This window comes from Cervus elaphus, chromosome 26 (assembly GCF_910594005.1).
Source record: "Cervus elaphus chromosome 26, mCerEla1.1, whole genome shotgun sequence".
Lineage (NCBI taxonomy): Eukaryota > Metazoa > Chordata > Mammalia > Artiodactyla > Cervidae > Cervus > Cervus elaphus.
The window spans coordinates 45,089,589-45,105,914 of record NC_057840.1 but is presented as its reverse complement, the minus strand read 5'-3'; the positions used below and the strand labels follow the sequence as shown (position 1 = coordinate 45,105,914).

Below are 16,326 nucleotides of genomic sequence, written 5' to 3'. Positions count from 1 at the left end.
TGACATGTGCACATGTGTGCATGTATAGCTCACACAACCTGTATGAACAGAGTAGACCTTTAAAAGATAAGAGTATTATGACCAACTTCATGATAAAAAATTTACCAACTCAGATGACAAGTTCCTTGAAAAATACAAGAACAGGGAAATAAACTAAGTTCAATACTTATTAATATGAATGAAATGGGATTTGTAATGAAAAGCCTTTCCACAAAACCAAAAGAAAAACACAAGTCACAGATTGGAATATTTGTCCAATAAAGGATTCATTTTCAACACACAAAGAATTGCTTTAACACTAAAAAAAAAAAAAAGCCAAGAATGATAGAAAGATTTAAAGATACTTCATTAAAGAAGATATATGAATTATCAAGAAGCACATTAAAAGATGCTCCATATCATTTGTATTCACAGAAACAAAAATTAAAACTACAAGTGAAAGGAGAAATAACCTGTGGTTTATGTATTCAATGGCATGCTAATTATCAATAAAAAGGAACAACCCACTGATACATGCAACAGTATGGATGAAACTCAAAAAAAGCCAAGCTGCATGAAAGTACAAAGAAAGGAAATCTAGAAAAAGCAAACTGATTTAAAAGAGGCAAATTCATACAGCCACAGAGTAGAATGGTGGTTGTCAGGGGCTAGGGAAGAGGTGACGTCCATCAAACGGCACAAACTCTCAGTTATGAGATGAGTAAATTCTGGGGATTTAAGGCACATCACTTCATGGGAAATAGATGGGGAAACAGTGGACAACAGTGTCAGACTTTATTTTATTGGGCTCCAAAATCACTGCAGATGGTGACTGCAGCCATGAAATTAAAAGACACTTACTCCTCGGAAGGAAAGTTATGACCAACCTAGATAGCATATTAAAAAGCAGAGACATTACCTTTGCCAACAAAGGTCCATCTAGTCAAGGCTATGGTTTTTCTAGTGGTCATGTATGGATGTGAGAGTTGGACTGTGAAGAAAGCTGAGCACCAAAGAATTGATGCTTTTGAACTGTGGTGTTGGAGAAGACTCCTGAGAGTCCCTTGGACTGCAAGGAGATCTAACCAGTCCATCCTAAAGGAGATCAGTCCTGGGTGTTCACTGGAAGGACTGATGCTGAAGCTGAAACTCCAATACTTTGGCCACCTGATAGGAAGGGCTGACTCACTGGGAACAGACACTGATGCTGGGAGGGACTGGGGGCAGGAGGAGAAGGGTACAATAGAGGATGAGATGGTTGGATGGCATCACCAACTCGATGGACACGGGTTTGGGTAAACTCCGAGAGTTGGTGATGGACAGGGAGGTCTGGCGTGCTGCGATTCATGGGGTCGCAAACAGTCGGACACGACTGAGTGACTGAACTGAACTGAACTGACAGTGGTTACATTTAATTAATACACTGAACACCTGAAATTTGCTAAGAGTGGATCATACACAAAAAAACAATGAGTATATGAGATGATGGAAGCTAACTTGATTGTGATGGTAATTTGTTAATCTGAATTGATGGCAAAAGGCTAAGAGAAAACTTTTCGGGGTAATGGAAACCTTGACTGTAGTAGTGGTTGTAAATATATACAGTTGTCAAGGGTCAAACTGTACATTTAAAATTCATGAGTTTTTGTGTAAAAAAAGAAAAAGTTCCTGAAGAAGAGCCTTTTTTTATGTCTTCAAAATGACTATGCTTCAGAGTTAACAAGACTGCTCTTATGTATTTAAATCAGACTCATGAGTTTACATATTATTCCTCGAACAGATATCTCTATAACACTAGATGGTAAATATACTCTCAGAAAAAAATTTTGATGGTCAATTAAGTCTGGAAAATGGTTTCTACCAGAGATTCACAATACTTATATTTAAGGCTTTCTTTTATCCAGAATACCTATGAAAAGTATCTTATGAAATATAGTTAGGGAATTGCCACTGTCCTAAACATTAAACATCTTCAAGTAACTTTCTATACCCCTAATGCTCTAAAATACAGTCAACCTGGAATAAATATTTGTTAATCTGAATAGAATACTAGAAGAGCTACACTTGAATAGCTACTGGCATCTTAAATTTACCAGATTCAAAACTGAGTTCCAAGTAATCTCTTCAAAGTTTATTCCTAACACACCCTTCATCAGAGTATCAGCAATTATATCCTTCCGGTTGTTCAGGCTAAAAATCTTGGTATCATCCCTGACACCTTGGTTTCTAACATCCCATAGATGCTGCTGCTGCTGCTAAGTCGCTTCAGTCGTGTCCGACTCTGTGCGACCCCACAGACGGCAGCCCACCAGGCTCCCCCGTCCCTGGGATTCTCCAGGCAAGAACACTGGAGTGGGTTGCCATTTCCTTCTCCAATGCATCAAAGTGGAAAGTGAAAGTGAAGTCGCTCAGTCGTGTCTGACTCTTAGCGACCCCATGGACTGTAGCCTACCAGGCTCCTCCGTCCATGGGATTTTCCAGGCAAGAGGACTGGAGTGGGGTGCCATTGCCTTCTCCCATAGATGATCCATTAGCAAATCCTGCCAGTTTCACTATAAAAATATGTTTAGAAATGAGGCCATGACTCACTTCTGTGGCTACACTGACCCAACCCATCATCACCTCTCATCTGAATTAATGCAAGAGTCCACGAATTGGCAAACTTTTCTGTAATAAACCAGACAGTAAATGGCTTTTCTGGGCATATGGTCTCGGTGGCAGTTACTCAACTCACCACTGGAGCTCAGATGCAGCCAGACAATATGTAAATGAAGAAGCATAAGCATGGCTGTGCTTCAATAAAACTTGTTAGACAATGCAATTTGAATTTCATATAGTTTTCACATTTCATGAAGTATTATTCTTCTTCAAATATTATTCTTCTGATTTTTTCCTGCTGTTCATCAAAACATGTAAAAACCATGCTAAGCTCATGTGCTATTCAAACACTGGTTTTGGCCTACGGGCCTTAATTTGTGAACTCCTACGAAAGCTTCCTTTCTTTTACCTTGTGTGGTTTATTTTGTTTTAAACAGAGCAGACCAGTAACCCTTTCTGAATATTAATCAGATCACGTCACTCCCTTCTCTGTAAGCACTCGATGGTTTCACCCATTCTAGTGCTTAGACGCTCAGTCGTGTCTGACTCTTTGCAACTCTATGGACTGTAGCCCACCAGGCTCCTCTGTCCATGGGATTCTCCAGCCAAGGAGACTCGAGTGGGTTGCCATGCCCTCCTCCAGGGCATCTTCCCAACCCAGGTTTCCAGCACTGCAGGCAGATTCTTTACCATTTAAGCCACCAGGGAAGCCCACCCACTCTAGACTTAAAAGCCAAAGTTCTTAAAATGGTTGACAGGCTCTGAACAATAATTAATCAGCTGTCATAATAAATGCTTGAGGATATTAAGACCAAATTTAATTAAAAGTAGGTTTAGATATACTGTTAAAAAAGGCAAAAAGAAATGGAAATTTAGCCTAGGGCCTTACTACCCTGAACGCGCCCAATTTTGTTTGATCTCAGAGGCTAAGCAGGGTTGGGCCTGGTTAGTACTTGAATGGGAGAAATGGAAATTTATAGCACATTACAGTATCAGTGCAGTGAGAATAAAGGAAATGAAAACATCTGATGACAGAAAATGAGTAAATTAATTTAATACACAAGCTCTCTGTAAGGATCAAATCTACGTTAAAGTGATTTGAACATATAAAGACAAGAGATCATAATTTCCCAAAATACTGTGTATTTGTAAGCACATTAGGTAAATGCTAGGCAAAACTGTAAGTTCAGCCAAGAAATTTAATAGCCTCATTTTGAAAGGCTCACAGGAAAAGTGTGAGAATTATTATGTGAATAAAAAAACAAGCACTAAAATGTCATCTGAGGAGTTTTCTCAGTTTAAACTGTTTAAGCCAGTTCAACACGCATATCTAAAAGACTAAGTTTTACATATATAAAATTAGCAATCAATCTATTAAAATACCATTTGTCTAATTACAAAATAGTATTTTATCAAAGGGTTAAATTAGTAACTTTATCACAGAAGCTTAAAGAAACAAAAATTTATAAAGCATACAGTAGCACACTGCAACATGGCCTAATAACAAAAATGATAACAATATCCTATCTTAACTATTTAGCTAAAATTAATCGTCTACATTGTAAAACTCTGTAAGAATCATAAGAACTATAGTTTTTCTTTACCCAACTAATTTTTAGAACTAAGCAGCTACATAAAAACACAAATCACAAATAAGAAGCACAAGTTCCTAACAATTTCAAGTGACTAATTTTCTTACAGGACGTACTTAAAATAAGAAGGCTATCATTATATCCTCCTATAAAACCTCTGCTTAATGTTCTACCTATATACTTAGTAAAACCCTAAAATTAATTATTTCACAAACATTTTCCTTCTCTGACTTTTAAAGCTTTCACAACTACCTATACTCTGTTTACAATTAAGAGCCACTTCTTCAGTGTACAACAAGGAGTTTCAGAGAAGGTAACTCACTGGTTACCCTGCTTCCAGAGGAGTGATATGTCCAGTCATTGATTATCTTTATACAATTTACTCAAACAAATAAAATCATTCTTACTAATTTCTGAGAATGAATTGAGTGGGTTAAGGCTAAAAGTGAAAAGAGAGATTATTTTAACTGGGTTGGCAAGAATACATCTTCAAGAAATACACTGGAGGCAGATTTACATCAGCAGTCCTTTTCTGCCAAGGATGACCTAAGTCCCCAAAGATGAGCAAAATCAGGGCACTGCTCAATAGTCCTTATCTGTCAATGAAGATGATTTGATTTCCACAAAATGCTACACTGTATTTATAAAAGTATACTGAAGATCTCAAGAATCTAAAGGAGGTATAGTTCAGATTTATGGAAATGAGACTGAAACTAATTAACTGTACCTATGATAAAAAGAACATCTTCAGTAGATACTTCATAGTAACACACGAAGACTTGCCAGGCTAGTTACACTACATGTAACTAAAGAAATGACTTTTCTCTAGTTACACAAGGTTTATTTTGTGATTGAAGAAACAAAAGAGACTAAAATAATTATTGAAATCAAAGAAACATTTGAAATAAAAACAACAGTATTATCCAAGGTAAACAAGTTTGCCAGGTAAAGTACTACAACTCTACAGATGAAGTGTGATCATCTCAAAACCCCTATTACAATACTTTTGCAGTGAAATTAGAAAATGCTAAGGCTTGTCTGAGTTCCTGTGCTTGCTGGGAGAAGGGGGTAGGGGGTGGATTGGGTGGTGGGAAGGAACTTACTGTAAGGTTGTTCTGAAACCCCAATTTGTATTTAAAAGGTTTGAACTCTGAACAGTAAGTTATGTGTGGTGTTATGTAAACTGATAGAAACACATTCAAATCATCAAAATTAGAAAAATTAGAATCAAGTCACAAGGAATATAGGTACAAGGTATACTGGAATTTTTCAGGCAAGAACACTGGAATGGGTTGCCATTTCCTACTCTAAGGGATCTTGCTGACCTGATCCAGGGATGGAATCTGGGTCTCTTGTGTCTCCTGCATTAATAAGTCAGTTCTTTACCACTATGCCACCTGGAAAGCCCATGGAATCCACAGGCAACACAAATAATGCACTCCTACTAACACAGATCACCCAACAGAAGTATTAACTCGTACAGACTTTGTGTACACTCATCACTTGTTTGCAGTGAGAAACTGATCTAAAAGAGAGACAAAGCTTTCACCAGCCCTCCTTGATGATGGACCTACATTCTCACCCTGTAACAGTGATGCAAAGGCAGCCACACTTTTGAAAACGAGGCCACTGACGCGGTCTGCTCCCCCCGCATTTCCTTCACAAAAAGATAAACCGGGAGCAGACCTTCCCATTTAAGGAAGGGAGCAGTGTCTGTCTATCTCTTATTCTATAGCAAACGATTTACAAATTATCTTAATATTTTGTGCTTAAATAAAATCTTCAACAAATAATAACCTATTCTTCACTAACATAAAACATTATACTAATTAAAAAATTAACCGAAAAAGATCTTGGGCCTAAACCTCAGATCTGGAAATTGTTACTTACTGCAGGTACCAGTAACTTCTTCACTTCCTCAACGGCTCTCTTCAGTTTGATCTCTGCTCTGTTTTGAGCATCTTCCACAGTAATCAGTACATGTAAATCTTCATTGAGATGCTCCCAATTAGGCTTGCCTCGATTTTGCTCCTCCTAAAAAATTTACAAAGCACATTATTACAGGTTTTTTTTTTTTTTCAAAGAGACAGCACATCTTCCTATCCATAATAATGACCTGTTGCAATCATTAAGTTATGCTTGCATTGTTTTGCTATGAGTAAATAAAAGGTCACTGAGGTAAATTTAAGAAGTCACCTGTCAAGGCCATGTGGCTAGTAACCTGCCAAATTTAGGAACTGAATCAACATTTTCATTCTCAAATTCAGCAGTTTTCCCATTTTGTTGCAACTGCTTTTAGTAACATTGGCTAAATTCAAGAATAGGAAAAGCATTTTGCCAATAGATATTATTGTGTAGACAAAATGCCATTTGTTTTAAGCATTTCAAGTAGTGATGATGGAACCATTTCATTATAAAAATAATCACAACAAGGAATAAATGTAACAATCATTTTAACTGTAGTTCTATGAGACCTTCCTTTAACAATGGTGAACTGTACAGTCCCTTTCTAACCATACCATCATAAACACCAGTTTTAGCAGAGAACATCTACATTTCATTTCCCTGGTGTCTTCAAATGACCCAGTGATCCCCGGGTGGAAAACACTGTCAAGCTACAGGAAAGACTGACCATACTTCCCTTTCACCTAAAATATAATCATTTTAGAATTGCTTCTTGCTTTAAGCTTTGGAGATAATATACAAATATATTTATAAGTATTTCATAAATATAATTTTAATAATTAAAAACAACATAAGCACAAATATCAAAATGCTATAAATAAATGCATACGGTTCAGTGCAAGGTACCACATATAAACGATGAACAATACCTTTGTTTTGAACTTTCATCTTTAGGTATTCTGTTTACTGAATTGTGAATACTATTTACTGAATTCTTCCAATCAAAGAAAAACAAACTTGCATTAAAAACAAACAAACAAAAAACCCCCCAGTTTTCTGCCACAGCTCACATGTTCGCAGAGGCCATGCCAGGGCAAGGAAACACATGGAACTCAGACGATACGGATAGAAACGCGTTCTTAAAGTTTACGCTTCTCTGTATTTTCTACAAATATCATTAAGTGTGAAAACGCACCCAAGTGTTGGGAGGGGAACTGGGAAACCAGACAAGGCACAGCAGCCTGTGGCCGGCCCCCCATGTGCCCCCAGGGAGTGAACACAGAGACAGCACAGCACGCTCAGCAGGCACTGAAGCTTCAAGGGAAGCAGCAGGAGTTGATGTCTGTCAGACACCATGCAACCTTCGAGCTTAAAATATTTGTCTTTATCAATATTAGATCATGCTACATTCCTTTTGATGATGAGTCAAGGAACTGGGAACCTCACGGTTATCTGTACGCCAAGTATAAAGCATGTAGACATATCTCTACTGTAACAACAACAAGCAATTTTAAAATCCAGATTTTTATTTTTATGTTGAGAAACACTGACATTGTCTCACTGAAATTTATATCTGATCAATTTTTTCTATAAAAACTTAAATAAAACTTTTTATAGAAGTTTTTATAGAAGTGATCACTTTTTATAGAAGTGATAAAGTTCTGTGTGTTTATGTTTTAATGAACCTAAAAGTATCTCCACATCCATACAAATAAGGAATGTCTGCTTTGGGCCAAGATGAAGTATAACATCAACAAGATTCACTCTCATGCCTAAAAACAACCAAAGAGGAAGAGAACAGTGAGGCTGAGGATGGGAAGCCAATGCAGGAAGACCCACGATCGCCCAGGCTTCCTGGCCTGGGAAGCTCAAGGCTGCAGCCCTGGGAAGGGTGCCAGGCCGCCCCTCTGAGTGGAGAAGACTAACCTTCGAGACTCGGGAGGGCACAGCAGCCAGAGCTCACCTAACCCAGTACTGGAAAAAAGACCTGCACAGTGTGAGTGGAGAGTCTCCCTAGTGACACAGACGGTAAAGGGTCGGCCTGCAATGCGGGAGACCTGGCTTCCATTCTCGGGTTGGGTAGATGCCCTGAAGAAGGGAATGGCTACCCACTCCAGTATACTGGGCCTGGAGAATCCCACAGACAGAGGAGCCTGGCAGGCTAAAGTCCTGGGGTTGCAAAGAGTCAGACATGACTGAGCGACTTTCACTTCACTTCACTTCGAGAGTGGAGATCTGCACAAGTATTCAACTGAACACTGCTCAGCACATTTGGGAGGAGATACCAGTGGCCAGAGAAAGAACCAATCAAACGATTCAAGGTAGAAAACTTTATGATACACAAGACACTGGGACAGGTACACAGAGGGCTTGCCTCAGGAGTGGAGAACAGTCAGCAGCCTGGGCAGTACCATGCCAGGAGTGCCTAAGTGAATCTTCAAAGCAAGACCTAAAAGGATCAAACTGTTTCCAATTTTACTGAGTCCCAGAACAAAGCACAAGAATAACTTATAGGAATATAGAATATCCACCCAACAAAGTAAAATTCACACTGTGTGTGCTTAGTCACTTAGTTGTGTCCAATTCTCTTGTGACTTCATCGACTGTAGCCCACCGGGCTCCTCTGTCCGTGGGATTCTCCAGGCAAGGACATTGGGTGGATTGCTATTTCCTTCTCCAGGGGATCTTCCTGACCCAGAGATTGAAACTGCATCTCCTGTGGCTCCTGCATTGGCAGGCAAATTCTTTACCAATGAGCCACATGGGAAACCCTAAAATTCATACTATCTGGCATCTTATCAGAAATTAACAGGCAAAGGAAGAGAAAAAGGAAACATATAAGAAGAAAAATCAATCAAAACCTAGGACTGACATAATGCTATAAGTAGTAGACAGAGACACTAAAAAAGCATATGTATGTGTATATTATTAATGTATACAGATACTAATACAAGGACAACTCAGGAAAATTTATAATCCAAAATATTTTAGAAAGGCCTAAGAATGAAAACTACACTTGGTAAATGATACTTTTTTTTTTTTTCCTTTGCTTTTAACTGAGAGGAAGAAGGCTACCAGATGAAATGTATTTGAGGGGAAATATCAGGAGTTGAGTTCTGTACTTTTTTAATCTGGTGAAGTTGCTCAGTCGTGTCCAACTCTTTGGGATCCCATGGACTGCAGCCTCCCAGGCTCCTCCGTCCATGGGATTTTCCAGGCAAGAGTACTGGAGTGGGTTGCCATTTCCTTCTCCATACACTTGGTAAATGATACTCTTAATAAATTCAACAATTTAAGCACCAGTTAAAACTACAAAAATAAAAGAAAGTTATACTTATCCTAATGTTTGCTTACAGTTTCTAAAACACTAAGAGAAAAAACGTGAAATTAATGTAGTTGTGTACTTTCACTCCTTCCTAAAAGTCTTCTGAAACACTGTAGAGTTTTAAATGCACGAACTAACTTATAAGAAAGAAGAAAATGGGAAAGGAAACAATTGGGAAGCTATACTAGAAAGCAGATGGCTAAGTAGTCAGGGTCTTAGCTGACCCAGGCAAGGAGAAATCCACTTACACTCTCAAACCTCCATAAAGGCTCAGGAAATCGGCAGCAGGGGAGTGGTGTAAGGGTGGAGCTAAGACTGGAAAACTGGCTAACTTCTCACCAAGGAACAGCTCAATCTCCACATCCCCATTCCTTGAATAGCTGGCAATCAGCACTTCCTAATTTCTAGCTGCAGGCTAGAAATGTTTCCCTAAAGAGTTCCATATTCTGGAACTGGGTTTTGAAGGGCAGGTGACAGGACCCTTCAAAACACTGCAGGCTGAGGTACCTAGTCTTGGCTCTCACTCTATCTCCAGCCCGCACACTGGGGGGCCAGAGACCAGAAGACGTCTCTGTAAAGTATGGCCAACCCAACCACAGAAACTACCTGAAGAAAGCAGTCACTGGACAAGGAGAAGAAAAACTCAAAAGTCCTCAAAGTTAAAAAAAGACACTGCATCCTGGAAACAAGTAAAAAATGCTATTAAAGGAATTCAAAACATAAAAAGGAATTCCTGAAACTTAAATATGACAGTAGAAACAAACAACAAAATACATGACAGAGGTGCTTGAAGATAAAAATTGAATTTTCTTTCCAAGTAAAGACAGAGGTGGAAAATGGCTGAAAATAACATAAAGATTAGGGAACTAATACAAGAGGTCAGAACAACGAATGGCTGATGTCTCACCATGAAAAAAGAAAAAGGAAGCAGAAGGGAGAAAAATCATCCACATAATACATATTTTAAAACAAAACTGATAACAGTTTCCAAATGTAAAAGGCCCAAAAACTTCTCATCACAATGAAAAAGTGAGATCAAAACAAAACAAAAATCAACTAGGGGTAAGGTGAGCACAAAATGCAGCAATAGAGAATGAATACCAAAAGAATCTCTTTAAACAGTAGGAAGTGACTGTGAACAGTGGTGGCTGTTAGAAAGCATAGATGGTATTTTCTATACCAGGCTTTACAGAATTGCATACTTTTAATCCATGAGTGTATTAAACTCATTTTTAAAGAGGCTTTAAGATCATTCTATGCAGAAGCCACCTTTGTACAATTGTAATCCACTCTAACTCAGCAAGAGTGAAGTAAATTCTGTCAACAGTGAATTTGAGCCAAGTCCTTATTCAATACAAATATAATTTCTCCCTGTATTCTTTGTTTCTCAAACAGATAAGAAAGGCAATCTGGGATTGGCAAGTCAATAAAACATATCCATAAAGGTTCTCTTTTACTACGGACAAACAGAGAGAGAGTAAAATTACAGGGTGTCTACTCCTATACCCTAGTGTGCCTGCAGTTAAGAATTCACTCCCAAAATCTCTCACTTTAGTAATCTGGAACCAAAAAGAAGGGCGGGGGGGGGGGGGGGGATGCAACAAAGCAGAGAGGACTGATGGCAAATGGAGATGGACCGGGTAGCGCGCCTCGTGGGGACGGTGGCTGAAGCATTAATTTCTTTTTACAGTCATAGTTTAAATAGTATTTCAGGGAAAAACAGCTGAGAGACCAATGTGGAAAAAATAGCTCATTGCAAATTATTATAATTTCTGTTTTATACCACCCAAAGAACTTCATATAACTTGCCACCAAATCTTCCACAGTATACAATAATATGGCATTTTTTGTATCCACCTATTCCCAAGTTTATACCTCCAGTACATTCCTTACTTCTAGACCTCCAAAGTCAACTGCCCGCTGACAAGTGTACATCAGTGTCTGTAAAGCACTCAACTCAACATGTCCAGCTCTTTCTCTTCTCCGAACTAGTCCACAGTTACGTCTCAGCTATTACTGATCCTGAATGACCTTTCTGAGTTCAGTGTGAACTTTTAATGCTTCAGAACAAGGAACAACTAACTGGTTCTTTGGGAAGTCTGAAACACAGTTAGAAGCTTTTTAGGGCCTGACAGAGAGCTGCTGTGTATTCACCCATGCATTTCAATCCACACTAACTGCAGGCACCATTTCCTGATTACATTTTCTCCAGGTTGTCAACAAATTGGCCTATTCACAAATATGGGTTCTGATACCCACAAACTTTATGCAATTGATCACCCATGTCCAGAATGTTTTCTTTAATACTTACTTTTATTGTTTATTTTTTATAGTACTACTCTACTTGTGTAGTACTATAACTGATAGTTACCTGTGCACTGTCTTTAGCTATTACATTTACTGAAATGAACAAAGAGCTTTTATTATTGGTGAGCATCACTAAAATCAAATTGTTTCCTCACAGTGCTTTGCTTCTATGAATAGAAATAAGTCTCCAGTGTCCCTTGATCATTTGGCTGTTTCTGGGCCTGCTTCTATTTGACCTCCTATTTAAGTACTGAGCTACATTTGAAAATCCTCACACCCCTAGCTTTTATTCTTGTTCTCTTACTTTTCTTCTAGTCAACTCACTCAGATTTTCTAGGATAATGTTCATGAGGTCTGATTTTCATATCCCACAAAAGACAGCACTTTTCCTTTATTCTATCAGTTCAAAATACCTTGTTACAACATATCAGAAGAATGCAGTTTAAAAAAAAAGTCAGTCTTTTTTAAACTGCAAGACTAAATTTATATATCTTAATATAATAAAGCAAAATAACAGCAAAGGCAAGTTATTTATAAACAATTACAATGTGTACAAATAAGAACAAAGCTCAAACCACTGATCTTGGTTTTTTAATTTAAGCTAGTCTGAAATGACAAGACAGCATTCAAGGAAATGAAATGCATCTCAATTTACACAGTAAATTAAAGTTCAGTAACATATAAAACAATTCTATAATACCACTCACACCTATGAAGCAGATAGACACATTTATCAATAATACTTTGTATTCTTGGCAAGTCTACTATCAAAAAATACAGTTCAAGTAGCTCTGAGCCTCTCATGTGATGACAAAGAAATTCAGGAATGAAAATGATGATGATACCTACCTACCCTCCTGCTTGCCAAGTACCACACTGAGCAATACAAACATGTACCCTCACTCAGTCAGCCCAGCAGTCGTGAGACTGCGGTCCCAGTCCTCTCCCTCCCTCACAGGTCGGGGAGGAGGCTAAGGCTGTAAGGCCCACCCAAGCCCCACAGACAGAAAGGTTCTACAGGGAGAGCTTCGGAGCCTGCCATGCTTCCTAGAACATCATATCACCTACAGGAGAGCCCTAAAACTAAGTAAACTGCCTTAAAATAGCACCACAAATTAGTGAAAGAGTCATAAATTAGTGAAAGACACAGAACAATGAAGTCTTGACACTGAAGAATTTTTTCTACTCTTACCATTTTACCTTTAAATATTATCGGGGGGGGGGGGGGGCATGTATTTTAAGCACAGCTTGTTCTCATAGAATTTTAGAGCTGGTAGGGAATTTGGATGCAGATAAAGAAACAGATTAACAGAGATGACTTGATAAATTTATTCCCCCTAATTCCAAGTCATAAGCTCTTTCTCCATCAATGAATTCCTGATTGAGTCACACAGAGTATCAATAACTAGCAGAGAATACCTGGTAAAACAGATTTCTTACACCTACAAATATGCTTTTCTCCTAGAAGAGAAAAATGCCTACCAAATTTCAATGACACAAATACACAAAAATGATAAACCTGTGGCCACTTACACAGAATTCTTCCAGTCATTAGAGTTTTCAATAAGGGAAGATGAAAATTTGGTCTTAATATACAATGCACACATATACACCCAACATCATTCCTAAGTTACGGCTGATTAAATCACCATCATGAAATAAGCTTTAAGCGTTACTTTTCAATAAAACATCACCCATTTCACTTGCTGTATACAGTGATATAAAAATATTCAGTAAAAAAATTCCTCAAAACCTGAGAAACTACTTTTGTTCTTGATTAAAAACAAACCCCCTCCCCCCAAAAAAAGCCTCTATGAGTCACTGACCTCTGAAATTAATTTAAGTATCTGTTTGAACAACAAAGTAGTTGTATAACATGAAGAATCAGAACACAATGATTGCCCCAACCCCTGCTGACAGACTGTTTTAATTATACATTCGTAGTCAGGCAAATGAGCACAAGACTTCTCCCCCTACTGCGCTCTTAATGTGGAAGTTCATACCCAAAATCTCCTAGAAAGGAATTCTGGAAAGTGCTACGTATTTAAGCAAACCAAGGTTTCAATAACACATTTATGAATAATACATTTTAAGCCAAGTGATAAAGCCTAACACATAACTATCTCCAGTTATACATACAATCTTAAATCAGTTTAAGAAATGAACACTGAGGAACATTTAAGTATATTATATATAATTGCTCACTGACTCCACTTACAAAGTTGACTTCAAAAAATATTTAACTGAAACTTGAGTCAAACAGGAACCATGTTCTCAAAGCAAGTTATTTTCTAATAATATATAGAGATTAGAATACTTTTATTCAGTTTGTTGAAATTGTTATCTAGGAATGTCTTTACAGGCAGTAGGTATTCTACAGAGGCTTATTAAATTTAGCATAGTGAAACAACTTGCTAAATTCAAAAAAGTATCAGGTTAAGTCCTCATTTCAGTTCTCATATATTAATTCCTCTAATTTAACTGTAAGTACCGTCTGTCAAGACCAAACTTAAGTATCACCAGTTATGGTCAAACTACGGCCAATTAGTACTAGTCTGTCCTTATCATGACCAAAATCAGTAAACCTGCACTAGAGCTGAGCTGTTTATACTATCCATGCCCATTTGGGAAGCTAAATGCGATCTTGATGATGCCATAGGTCAGGCTGAAAAGACTGAACTAAACATATACAAACAGTTTCCTACAGAAGGACAAAAATGACCAGGTGATTTTTAATTTCATTTTCCCCAAGTTTAAATATCAGTGGCTGCCTAATGCTTTAAAAAAAAAAAAAAAAGAGTATGAGGAACTGGCAGGAAATCCTTTTGGAAACTTTGGGCTACGTTTCTGCTGCTATCACTCACATACAAGTAGTTACTGTCCACAGAGGCATGAAGTGCTTCCACAAAGCATTAACAGAACCCTTTCACTATTCATATGTGAAACCTTGTACTGGATTTATTCTTTCCCCCATTCAGCAGACATAAAGAATATTAAAGGCATAGAAAAACAACCATTTGTCTTAAAATGTGATGTTTTAAAGTGTTAAAGTGAAGTATTTACTTATTGACAGCAAATCAAGGAAAGATTAAAAGTTAAAGATTACCATTTCTACTCATACCCATTTTATTTCCAAAATTGGCAAAAAGTCAATTTCAGAAATCACCTCTGAATGAAAAATTTTCCAGGTCCTCTCAGACAGAATGGAAGTATAGGAAACATCCTATCATTTGTTCTTTTGACTGAAGTCTTACTATTAGTTCAGTCACCAAGTCTTACTATTAGTTCAGTCGCTCAGTCGTGTCCGACTCTCTGCAACCCCATGAACTGCAGCACGCCAGGCCTCCCTGTCTATCACCAACTCCTGGAGTCTACCCAAACTTATGTCCATTGAGTCGGTGATTCCACCCAACCACCTCATCCTCTGTCGTCCCCTTCTCTTTCCGCCTTCAATCTTTCAAGTCTTCTGTATATTACTATCTAAAAAGCTCTAAGAAATCTGGAATCACTCTACTCCTATCTCTTAGCACTGACCATAATAAGTGCCACATAACCACTCAATATCAAACCATGCTCACAGAGCAAGCATGATACAAAAATACAGTCATAGCTAATATTACTATGAAGAAAAATAACATAGATAGTGCTTTGTATTTAGCATTTTATATCCATAAAGTTAAAAAACTTTTTAAACCTTAGTAGAGGTAGTAGATATTATTATAATACCTGTTTCTCACTTGAAAATAACATTAACTAAAGGGCACAAATCTGACTTACTCAACGTCACTCGGCTAAACTTCTGATTATACACTTCTGCCCTAAAGATTTTACAGCTAACAGTATATTAAGAAGACAAGAAAGGTTAATAACTGTAATATTTAAAGAACAATGAAAAAAGATGAAAATTATTTCACACAAAACTGTAACAAGAAACAAGATGAACATTTTGATAAAACTACCTATAGGTTAACTTGCTGCCCTAAGCAAACATCACTACCAGGTCTGTGCTGTATGATTGCTTTAAGGACACAGTGAGTGAGTGGCAACACCTGGTTCACCATCACAAAGCTTCTGTTTCCTGGGGGAAGTTATTCAGAAAGTAAATTCTGTAGATATTAAAAACAAAACAATTATTTGTTTAGTAGTGATAGTATTAGTTGCTCAGTCACGTCTGACTCTTTCCAACCCCATGAACTGTGTAGCCCACCAGGTTCCTCTGTCCATGGAATTGTCAAGGTAAGAATACTGGAGTGGGTTGCCATCCCTTTTCCAGGGCATCTTTCCAACCTAGGGATCAAATCCAGGTTTCTTGCACTGCAGGCAGAGTCTTTACCATCCTAGCCACCAAGAAGCCTCTTATTTGTTTAGAATATTATTTTAAAATATGATTTTTATATTCATTTGATGATATTCCTAGGAATTCAGGATACTACCCTTAATCCAGGGCAAAATACCTGAGCCTTGGTCTCCTCACCCTCAAGGCAGAGTAAGCTCTAAACACGCCACGTTTGCGCAGCAGAAGAGCTGTCGCATCTCCTAAGTGCCGCTGCCATGGTTGGAACAGGCTGCTATTTAAAATCAAAGAGTAAAATAAAAAGTGAAAAAATAACAAAATCAGAG

General features: G+C 37.9%; 1 protein-coding gene across 7 annotated transcripts in view; it reads right to left on the bottom strand.

Moving 5' to 3' along the window:
• QKI (QKI, KH domain containing RNA binding) overlaps positions 1 to 16,326 on the bottom strand; it is a 142,359-nt gene that overhangs the window by 33,354 nt on the left and 92,679 nt on the right. For all 7 annotated transcript variants that reach the window (XR_006337952.1, XM_043888196.1, XM_043888195.1 and 4 more), the window contains exon 4: positions 6,060 to 6,203. Coding sequence is in view for 6 of the 7 variants with exons in the window: in XM_043888196.1 (XP_043744131.1) it covers positions 6,060 to 6,203 (144 nt within the window). In the remaining variant the exon portion in view is untranslated. The remainder of the gene's footprint in view (positions 1 to 6,059; positions 6,204 to 16,326) is intronic.